The 12,260-nt window shown below is 39.2% G+C and overlaps 1 protein-coding gene across 1 annotated transcript in view; it reads left to right on the top strand.

The window, feature by feature from the left end:
- The window catches only part of LOC126187423 (zinc transporter 5-like), a 249,072-nt gene that overhangs the window by 190,817 nt on the left and 45,995 nt on the right, over nucleotides 1–12,260 (top strand). The window contains exons 8-9 of the mRNA XM_049928495.1: nucleotides 1,786–1,995; nucleotides 6,664–6,820. Coding sequence (XP_049784452.1) covers nucleotides 1,786–1,995; nucleotides 6,664–6,820 — 367 coding nt within the window. The remainder of the gene's footprint in view (nucleotides 1–1,785; nucleotides 1,996–6,663; nucleotides 6,821–12,260) is intronic.

Raw genomic sequence — 12,260 nt, 5'->3', positions numbered from 1 at the left:
ACACCTTGACATATTTACTGGTGACAAAGATATCTCTAGAGGAGTACTGTTAAACCTGCTCAAGATTTCAGTACTTTAGGTGAAGCACTGCTATAGCCACAAGAGTTACTACATTTCGATGATTTAATATTTTTTGTGATCTCTTTAACAGTTGATTTGACAAAACTGTTGTCTGCTGATGGGTTATGCAATATGTGTCTAAGTAATTCTAATGCATTTGCCTTTGATGGTCCTTTTTTTTTCACACTGTGTTTTCAGCTGCTGAAGGTAGCATCCAGTTATTTTTATTTATCATCATCTATGCATCTGCTACTGTCATCATATAATTTGGAATGTGAAACTGACTGACTAACTACTTTATATAGTTTATTCATATCATTCTTAATAATGGTCCAACTTACCTTCACTTTGTTTTAGAATTTTGAGTTTTTTGTGTGTACTCTATGGCTCTGAGTGTTTAATGACACAGTGGTAAATTTTACAATATTGCTCATTGTGAACCTTTAAATATTGATAAAAGATAGTAGTTGACCATTGTATTTTTGCACCTGGGAGTGAGGGTGCTCTAGTCGGCTTATCGTGAGTTTTTATCATGATATTTCACAAAGATGTGCTGAACCACTTGATAATACATGCACAACTGCCTTGAAATCATTCACAGTGTGATGCACTTTCTTTAGTCAACACTGTGCTTGTTTACTGTAACGTAACCAAATGTTTCTGATAATGGCCACTGGAGGCCAAGTGCAATAAAAACATGGTTGGGTAGTACTCTTTTAAATTAAATAAATTACTCTTTGTGGCAGAAGGTTCTTTCCTCCCAGCATTTAGCTACCCTTTCTCTAAGCTGCAAACATCCCTGTACCACTGTAATAAAAAACTAGACTTGTAGTAGTAAAAGAATATTTTAAAGAAGGAATTAAATTTCTCCTTGATTGTGTCCTTGATAAACATCTCCCCACAGTTCACCCACATTCCCAAAAGTGTTATTGAACCAGCATCTGAAAAACTGTACATTTTACTTCCTGACTAAATCTAATTGATGGGAATACTTTATTGTAGCTATTCAGCGATCATAGTCAGGCAAACAATTTATTGTGGGATCTTGTATCTATTTCATGAAATAATGTTGGATTTAGGAATAAATCACTGTTGCACTCTTTCTTTCTATTCTTATTGAGAATGTTAATGTGAGAGTAAACCAATTCTGGACATCTGTAACTCTAAATGCCTGCAATGAGTAATACTTGAGATTAAATGAAGGTTGTAATCATCACATACAATTATACACACATCAGAATTTTATCATTCTCATTTAGCAAACTTCTTACGGAACTTCTTAAGTGAAAAATAAAATTTATTTTGATTCAACCACACTAGAGGAAGCAACAAAATTATGGAAATCTCATTGTGAACCAATGCTGTTTAAGTGTTCTAACTCTTTCCTGTCTCCACAAAACATTGTAGTGGAGCAAATAGGTCTGTATTGTATGTACTGTTTATTATTACAAACTCAATGCTCTATACTGAAGTGTTTATGTCTTCAGCCCTTGTTTAAAATTACTTTACTGGGTTGATTTATGAATATATTTCCAATTCCCAGGCAGAAAGCTATACTTGTATAAGTTGAGTAAATGTATTACAAATTACTAACATTGCGATAAATCAGTTTTTTCTATAATACGTTACACTTGTTGAGGTCAAGGAAAAATACTACCTATTATTAGCAGTGCAGTACCTGTGTTTTTTTCTGTAAAATATAATACTGAATTTTGTCTGTTACAGCCTCCCTGAGCTTGACATCTGTTAACAAACCGGGTGCTAAAGGATCACTAGTAGGATATTCATCATCAGGGCTACCACTGTACACTTTTACTAGTAGTGCTCTCCATGACAAGTCTCGATCAGCCCTCATAATTGCCAGTTCAATGCTTCGGCAGGTACTTGGCAGCAATAATAGCCGCAGAATATTCTACTTCCTGTGTCTCAATTTGAGTAAGTACATTGAAGTTTACATTAATTTTTATGTTAAACTCTCAGGCAGTCTCACTGTCAGTCACAATGACATGACTGTGTCATAAATCTTTGGCAAACCAAACTGTATCGGCAGCAACACTTCTGTCCAGATGAAATGCTTCTTCTCATCAAAACAAACTGAAGGATCCTCATGACAGCACTGAAGTTGTGGCATCTATCTTAAGCTCTCTTTATATATCTGTGCCTAATATGTCCTGGAGTTTTCTAAAATATTGCTCTTTCCACATTATCACCATAAAACTACTGAGATAAGTAGGATATTTTAATCTATATTTCAAAAACTGAAAATTTTCTTTTTGCCCTTAATTAAGTCAGTACCATGTGAATTACTTCTAAGCAGAATCCTGGCAACTTCCATGTGTGACAAAAGCACATCACAATCTCGATTTCAATGCTTCGGAAATTAATGTGCTGTGTTTGGTGGAATTCGTATTTATACTTTCGTAATACATTCTGAGTTTCATTGCTTAAAGCACAAGGAAGTTCTACACCAGCACCATTCAGGAAATTAATAAGTGTTACAGTTCCGAGGGAACATGTACTGTCACTTAACATAGAAAAAGTTTATTTTTGCCCTGAGAAAAGTGTATTTTCTCCCTGGAAAAAATGTAGTTTCACTTGGGAAAAAGTATGTTTTAATAATCTAGAATCTGGGAAAAATCTTTTTTTTTGTGCTCATCCATGTGTACAGCCTGGTACAGAAACTTACAAAAACTTCAAAATTACCATCACAAAGTCCAAGCTAAATATATGACACAAAAGGACCCCAAAGCACCCAATCTGGTCTACCAAAAATAAACAAACACAATTATCTGATTAGACCAATAAGTAACTTCAAAAATGTACCATCTTTGCACACAAATTACTACAGAAATTGCATGCTCCTTCAAACAATAGGAACCTACAAAACACCAGTGAACTGATGGAAAAGATAAAAGGCATAAGTATACACCAACAGCAAACCTTATATCTTTTGACATCTCATCCATTTGCACAAATGCACAAATAGGAGAAACAGTGAGAATTTTTATTAAAGAACAACTCCAAAAACAAGGGAATGCAGCAAATACACATAATATAAAATTAAAGCTTTTCTAAAGATTGAAACTTCCTGACAGATTAAAACTGTGTGCCGAACCAAGACTCGAAAGATTGTAACAGAATAGAGCTATTTCAGTTTCTACAAGGAGTTCTGTTTACGTATAGAATGCCCAGCACTGGGCTCAAGTATTAGTGGTCTACTTGCTAATGTATTTCTGAACCACGTTGAACACACACATATGCACAGACAGGAAAAAATCACAACAAAAGTTCTCCCCCAGCAGCAGAACAAAAATGTTTTCACGAAACATTCAAAATTAGCACCATATAGTGAACAGACAAGCAGGAACAATAACATAGTGCCTCTCTATAAGTATGGCGACATAAGTGTTTGCCTGTATCCCATTTTTGTGTAAAAATCATGTGAAGACAGGCGAGTGTGAAGCACAGATAGATGCAGAAATCAGTGTATGTACGGGGGGTAAGTCAATTACTATCCACAAAGTAGTTGCAAAATTTTATTGTAATCAAATATGAAACTTACAAGAACATCATTTTTCGACATAGTCCCCTTGCATTTCAACACACTTGGTCCATCATTGTACAAGTTTCCTGATGCCCTCATAAAAGAAGGTTCTCAGTTGAGCTGCGAGCCTGGAATGCACCGCTTCTTTCACTGTTTCGTCCGAGGCAAATCGACGGGCCCTTAATGCCTGTTTGAGTGGACCAAACAAGTGATAGTCAGAAGGGGCAAGATCAAATATATATGGAGGATGATGCAGTACTTCAAATTTGAGTTTCTGGAACATTTCAGCAGTGTGGGCAGCAGTATGCAGACGGGCATTGTCGTGCAACAACACAACACCTTTTGACAGCAATCCTCAGTGTTTGCTACGAATTAGAAGCTTTAGCCTGGCAGTAAGCATCTCACTGTAATGTACACTGTTTATTGTTGTGCCCCTTTCCCCATAATGTTACAGTACTAGATCCTGTGAGCCCCAAAAAACCGTAAGCATCAGTTTTCCTGCAGACGGTTGGGTCTTGAACTTTTTCTTGCGTGGCAAATTTGGATGTTTTCATTCCATACTCTGCCATGTACTCTCCAGCTTCTAATGATGGATCTCTGTTTCATCACCAGTAATGATCCTGTCTAAGAAGTTGTCCCCTTTGTTACCATAACGATCCAAATGATTTTTGCAGATGTCCAAGCACATTTGTTTATGCAACTGTGTGAGTTGTTTAGGGACCCATCTTGCACAAACTTTATGAAACCCAAGTCTGTTGTGGATGATTTTGTAGGCAGAACTGTGACTAATTCGCAGATGATGTGCCAGTTTGTCAATAGTTAACTGTCTGTCTAAGGGAATCATTTCACGTGAATGCTCAATGGTTTCTTCATTTGTGACGGTAAACGGTCGTCCAGCTCCCTCATCGTGCATAACACTTATGCGACCATTTCGGAATTTTTCAATCCATTAGTAGACACTCCGTTGTGGCAAAACACTGTTCTCTTACTGTACCGAAAGTCTTTGATGAATTTCAGCCCCTGATACACCATCTGATCACAAAAAAACAGATCACTGAACTTTGCTCTTCTTTGGTGCAAATAGACAATGGAGCAGCCATGATTAATAGCACGGCAGTGATAACGAAAGTAACCTAGCAACTTGAAAATTGCAAAGATATAAAAACAAATAAACAAAGCATTCGTCATCAATGCAAATGACAGTACTGCCAAAATAAACAAAAATATAACTAAATTGCAGATTAAAATTGACTTACCCTGATAATTGCAATAGGAAAGGTACACACCAAAGATGCATTGTTGAGCAGAAAATAAGTACAGTGACGTCATAAAAACCAGCCATGAAAAATTAATTTCAGAAATTAGCAAATTTCTTTATGACTACTTTGCAGATGTCATGCTGACAAAATGATGAAAGACATAGAAACAAGCCAACCTGTAGCAGTCCATTTACACATGTAATGTAGTTTCAGATGAGCAATCAAAACAGACTAAACAAAATGCATATGTTATCATTTTTAGGACTAAAATAGAACATCTGTGACCTTTGTAATCAGTTTTACATAAAAGAATTCAGAAGGTGACACATAGATGTCGAAACATGTTTGGGTAAATAGGAAAGGAAATACTTTGAATTTTGCATTAGGCGGAATTTAAAAAGCACAAAACTGTTTCAATAGTTTGGTATATTAATGTTGCAATTAAGTTCTGGATGGATATGGAACTTACAGACCACAAATTTGTAATAAATCAACTCACAATAAATAAATCATGAACTGACCCAATCACTATCCCAAGCAAAAGGCAAGAGCAATCCAGCCATTGATGGAGTGGACTTAAAGAATCTATCAGACCTAGTACTTGAAAACAAAGATGATGTGACTTACCAAATGAAAGTGCTGGCAGGTCGACAGACACACAAACGAACACAAACGAACACAAACATACACACAAAATTCAAGCTTTCGCAACAAACTGTTGCCTCATCAGGAAAGAGGGAAGGAGAGGGAAAGACGAAAGGATGTGAGTTTTAAGGGAGAGGGTAAGGAGTCATTCCAGTCCCGGGAGCGGAAAGACTTACCTTAGGGGGAAAAAGGGACGGGTATACACTCGCGCACACACACACACACACACACACACACACACACACACACACATCCATCCACACATTATTTACATTCTGCCAGAACTTTATATGCTACATTTATTATAGTTGGCATTTATTGATACTAGGACTTTTCTTACAAAATTATAAATTCTGAAGAAAATTTATATTTTTTCAGTGCAAAATTATGTAGAAACATTGTAAGTATGACATTGTAGTAAGAAGATAGTGTAACATGGTCTTTGCCCTAATGCATTTATTTAAGGTGCTAAGAAAATAACTATCTGTGTCAATGACTCATTAACTGAACTGCAATAAAGCAAGGAAATTTTAAAACTCTAATGCTGACCAGAGCACAGTTTTGGCAATCATCTATGCACTTATCTGCAGGCGGATGCCAGCACTTGGTGAATACCATGGCACAATGCTGGATCAGCATATTGCTATAAACTTCCGCTTTATGGCATTGAATGCAGGTACGTAGGCTCGTGTTGTTAAAATAAAAAGGGGAGTAAAAAATATCTTTTTCTGATTCTTACAATATTTTGTTATAACTGGAATTGTAATAATATTGAGATGTCTCCCTTGTTATTAATTCATAATCGTCTATTTACGTACTGAAGTTGCTGGCCTTTGGTGTCCGACAGTTCAAAAATGTCCCAAAACTTACTGAGAAGTGATATCATCTACCATTTTGTCAGTGTCATTTGTTTCCAAAATATGTGGTACTGCTGTTGTGTGATTCTTCATCATGTGAGACATGGAATATTCATTTTACTTAAAATTATTTCTTGCTGTAGGTGTTTGGATGAAATAGTTTTTAGTGTAAAAACAGGAATATGTAAGAAAACGTATTGAATGACTGAGAATAAACGTTCTAATTCTAATTACTGTTAATTTTCTCTCCATTTATTCTTTCTGTACTTAATCCATCCGTGTGTTTTAATTCATCCAGGTTTTACATTCGTGGAATTTTTGTATGGTATATGGACTAATAGCCTGGGGCTCATTTCTGATGGTTTTCACATGTTGTTTGATTGCTCAGCACTTGTCATGGGACTACTTGCTTCAGTAATGGCACACTGGAAGCCAACAAAAACCTTCTCATTTGGGTAAATGTCACTTTTACACCACCTTGAATGGTATTTTTATCTTTGAAATTGTAGCTATAAACTTATGTTTGTTTGTGAAAAAATTACCATATATCATAAAATGTCATTAATGTGCCTGGAAGCTTACAATTTTTAAATTGCAGATTGATCAAAGAGTATTGAACTTCAAATGGGGAGATGGATTTGCAATTAATTAATTAAGTTTTTTTTTAATACTGCTGTGGTCACTAATGGGAAATAATGATTTAAGCTGTTATATTTTCATTTTGTTACATTAACATTTTCTTGCTGTTAGCAATTCTTCTGACAGACTGGAAACTTAAAAGAAGCTATAGATAAGATGCATAAAATTAGAGAAAAGGCTATTTTAGTAACACGATTGAGAGTTAGTACTCAAATGCTTTCTTCTTCTTCTTTTTCTTCTTCTTCTTGGAATGATGGACTCTGGATACTATTCTGATCCTATTTTTCATAGCCACAAGTACTGGTCCTATTGTAATGGATGCCACAATGCCATTATACACCTCTTTTTATGTGACCAGGAGCTGGTGTACCATATTTCTTCTTCCTTGTACGTTTTACTGCTCATAAGTATGATCTCTCATTTATCCAAGTTGTTGTTGGGAATATTTATTGTTAGTATACAGGCAGTTTTTGTAATTTGAACAAGATGTAAGATAACAGCCTCCAAACAATGTTTATTTTTTGTTGCTATATTGTCAAGCAGAGAGAATCAATACTGCCACACTGGTACTAGTGTTACTCCCTGAATTCAGACTAGTAAACCTCAAATACATTGAAGTTGTTATTATTATGGAAACTGTTTTCACTCTGAGCCCTTTTAATCGTAATAAGCATTATACTTTTCAAGAGAAGATCACTTATAGCATCTTTTTCATAAAATATCTAATACTCTGCTGTGAAATTTACTTCGTCAGAGTATAGCCAGACCAAAGAGTTTATTAGCTTTGCCTTTTATATAGACTCCATCACTCCAATCACTTTTCTTTCTGAATGAGGTGTTCTTCCTTTACTGAAAACCAGAAATTTTGAGTGTTGATAGGCACCCACAACTCAAGGAAAAGTCGCTAGATTCAGTGTTATCCTTTAACAAACAAATCACACACACACACACACACACACACACACACACACACACGTGTGCCATTTATATTGACAATGCCAGTGCTATATTGGGACAGGGGCAGAGTCAGGAGGGGGGATGGGGTTTGAGGAAGAAGGAGGCAGGAGGTAAAGAAAGGAGAAGGACTGGGGTTGGGTGGCTAGTGGCTCAGAGGGATGCCGGTTTGCCAGCTAGGAATGTGGGAGGGAAGGATGGCAGGTACAGTTGTAGCGATCAGTAGGAAGCAGCACGTGCTGCAAGCTTCTTGGGGATGTGAACTGGAATGAGGTGACAGGACATAGGAAGGGAAAGTGTAGGTGGAGGATGTGGAGACAGTACATTACCTGTGTTTGAGACCAGGACAATTACAGGAATGGAGGATGTATTGTAAGGACAACTCCTATCTGCGTAGTTCAGAGGCCGGTGGTTGAGGGAAGGATCCAGATGATCCGAGTTGTGAAGCAGCCATTGAAATTGAGCAAGTTGTGTTCAGCTGCTTTTTGTGCCACTGGGTGGTCAACTTTGTTCTTGGCAACAGTTTAGCAGTAGCCATTCATCCTGGTGGACAGCTGGATGGTAGGCTTCACTACCGTTGTGATTAGTCACAGTGGCTACCTGACAGAAGACCTTTGCCAACTCTGACTACTCCACCTACAAGCTCTGCAAGTGTGATCGCATCCCAGAAGTCCAACATAATCTCCAATCCACTCTGAAATCCATAGGCTCTTCCCAGAACCCCCTAACCTGAGCCCATCTCCCTCCTCACCCCAACATCCTTCAGAATCCAAACCAACTGCATCACTCCATATACACCTTACTAATTTTATTGCAACTCGCAACTACTTCTCCTCTGACGGGAAGGTATACAAACAAATCCACAACACAGCCATGGGCACCCACATTACACCCTCTTACGCCAACCTGTTAATGGGCTGTCTAGAGGACAGCTTCGTAGCCTCCCAAAACGGCAAACCCCTTGTCAGTTTCAAGTTCATTGATAATGTCTTCATGATTTGGACTCAGGGCCCAGACACCCTGTACACATTCCTTCAAAACTTAAACAGCTTTTCTACTATCTGCTTCACCTGGTCCCCCTCTACCCAACGGGTCACCTTCCTGGACGTTGACCTCCGCATCACTGATGGCTCCATCCACACCTCTGTCCACATTAAACCCACTAATCACCAACAATACCTGCATTTCAACAGCTGCCATCCTTTCCACACACACACACACACACACACACACACACACACACACACACACACACACACACACACACACACACAAAAAAAAAAAAAAAAAAAAAAAAAAAAAAAAAAAAAAAAAAAAAAAAAAAAAAAAAAAAAGAGGTCCCATACAGCCTAGCCATCTGTGGATCACATATCTGTAGTGATTAGAACTCCCTTCCCCAGTTTGCTGAAGGCCTCAAAGGCCATCACAGATGGGCAGTACCCCCAAACCTAGTCCACAAACAATTTTCAATGCCATATCCTCACATATCCCCAATCCTCTTGCACTCCCAAGAATCAGCTACAAAGGAGCACCCCCATCGTCACCCAACATCAACCTGGACTGGAACAACTGATATCCTCCACCAAGGCCTTGATTTACCACTCATCCTACCCTGAAATGAGGGCATCCCACTCAAGATCCTTCTCACTTGTCCTAAAGTGGTGTCCCATTGCCCACCCAACCTACACAGCATCCTAGTCCATCTCCCAACCCCTTGCCATAGGGATATGTTCCCTGTGACAGACCGAGGTGCAAGACCTGCTCCATCAGCCACCCAGCAACTCCTACTTCAGTCCTGTCACAGGCGTATCCTACCCCATCAGAGGCTGGGCCACTCATGAAAGCAGCCACATCATGTACTGACTCTGCTGCAAACACTGCACAGCCATTTATGTTGGTATGACTATCAATCAGCTGCACATCAGTATGATTGGCTCTCACCAAACTGTTGTCAAGAACAAAGTTCACCACCTGGTGAACACAACATGACCAACTTCAATGACTACTTCACAGCCTGAGCCATCTCGAACCTTCCCTCTACCAATAGTTTCTCTGAACTGGGCAGATGGGAGTTATTCTTACAATCCATCCTCCACTCCTGTGAATGTCCTGGCCTCAATCTCAGGTAACCCACTGTCCCTGAACTCTCCACCCAATACTTTCCACTTTCTCCATCATGTAACCCCCTTCCATTTCACATCTCCACATAGCCTTCAGTATGTGCCACTTCTCACTGGTAGCTACAACTATACCTGCCACCCCTCCCTCTCTCATTCCTAGCCAGTAAACTGGCCTCCCTCTGAGCCATAAGCTACCCACCCTCAGTCTTCCTCCTTATCTCCTGCCTCCCTCTCACTCTACCCACACCATCAGTCTCTACCCCACCACCACCACCCCCCAGCTCTACTGCCACAAAATAACATTGGCACTGTCAGTGTAGCCAGCATTATGTAGGGGCATAAGCACTTTTATGTCTCTCTCTCTCTCTCTCTCTCTCTCTCTCTCTCTCTCTCTCTCTGCGTGTGTGTGTGTGTGTGTGTGTGTGTGTGTGTGTGTGTGTGTACTCTAGCTCATCAAAAGATAACTCCAAAAGCTAGCAAGTTTTCCTTCTGTTGTGTGTGCCTACCAATGACTCAACACTTCTACTTTTTGGTGAGTGGCCTCCTTTATATTCTACAGAACTTTCCTATGGCATTTAATCTTCCTTTAAATATTCATGATATCTTTTTCTGTTCAATTACCGTCAGAACTTAAAACACTGAAATACTTTTCTTCGCATAACAACCAGACATTGGTTAATTTCATGACAGACTGCATTAAATAACAAACTATTTGGAGTGTACACTGTTTACAATGATCTGCATACTGGGAAAAATTGCCATAAAGAAGTTGTGATGTACCAGGACATTATGTACATAGATACCAAAGAATTCCAGTGGGAATGGAAAAGCAAAACAGTCACAAAAGTTCAGAATGTCATGAAAATTGTTGGTTATGAGCTCGAGAAGTCAGCATCTATTGTCCTGACATTCTCTTTACCTGAATATATTGTGGCAGGCTGTCTCCATCTTAAACTTAGGCACTATATACCTAATCCAATGCACTAATTTAAGTGTCAACACTTCTGTCACACCACATGGGTTGCAGTGGTCAGGCTATATGTGGAAGGTGTAGTTCCACTGCCAATGAACCAGGTATTCAATGTACTCCCTCACCCACATTTGTCAGTTGCTACCGAACCCATCAGTTGTGAAATATAGAATGTCCTGTATTGCAGAGAGACAAAAATCTACATCTACATCTACATCCATACTCCGCAAGCCACCTGACGGTGTGTGGCGGAGGGTACCTTCAGTACCTCTATCGGTTCTCCCTTCTATTCCAGTCTCGTATTGTTCGTGGAAAGAAGGATTGTCGGTATGCCTCTGTGTGGGCTCTAATCTCTCTGATTTTATCCTCATGGTCTCTTCGCGAGATATACATAGGAGGGAGCAATATACTGCTTGACTCTTCGGTGAAGGTATGTTCTCGAAACTTCAACAAAAGCCCGTACCGAGCTACTGAGCGTCTCTCCTGCAGAGTCTTCCACTGGAGTTTATCTATCATCTCCGTAACGCTTTCGCGATTACTAAATCATCCTGTAACGAAGCGCGCTGCTCTCCGTTGGATCTTCTCTCTGTCTTGTATCAACCCTATCTGGTACGGATCCCACACTGCTGAGCAGTATTCAAGCAGTGTGCGAACAAGCGTACTGTAACATACTTCCTTTGTTTTCGGATTGCATTTCCTTAGGATTCGTCCAATGAATCTCAGTCTGGCATCTGCTTTACCGACAATCAACATTATATGATCATTCCATTTTAAATCACTCCTAATGCGTACTCCCAGATAGTTTATGGTATTAACTGCTTCCACTTGCTGACCTGCTATTTTGTAGCTAAATGATAAAGGATCTATCTTTCTGTGTATTCGCAGCACATTACACTTGTCTACATTGAGATTCAGTTGCCATTCCCTGCACCATGCGTCAATTCGCTGCAGATCCTCCTGCATTTCAGTACAATTTTCCATTGTTACAACCTCTCGATACACCACAGCATCATCTGCAAAAAGCCTCAGTGAACTTCCGATGTCATCCACCAGGTCATTTATGTATATTGTGAATAGCAACGGTCCTATGACACTCCCCTGCGGCACACCTGAAATTACTCTTACTTCGGAAGACTTCTCTCCATTGAGAATAACATGCTGTGTCCTGTTATCTAGGAACTCCTCAATCCAATCACACAATTGGTCTGATAG

This window comes from Schistocerca cancellata, chromosome 5 (genome assembly GCF_023864275.1).
Source record: "Schistocerca cancellata isolate TAMUIC-IGC-003103 chromosome 5, iqSchCanc2.1, whole genome shotgun sequence".
Classification (NCBI taxonomy): Eukaryota; Metazoa; Arthropoda; class Insecta; order Orthoptera; family Acrididae; genus Schistocerca; species Schistocerca cancellata.
Note: the sequence above shows the minus strand (reverse complement) of the source record. Positions and strands in the feature narration are given on the sequence as shown.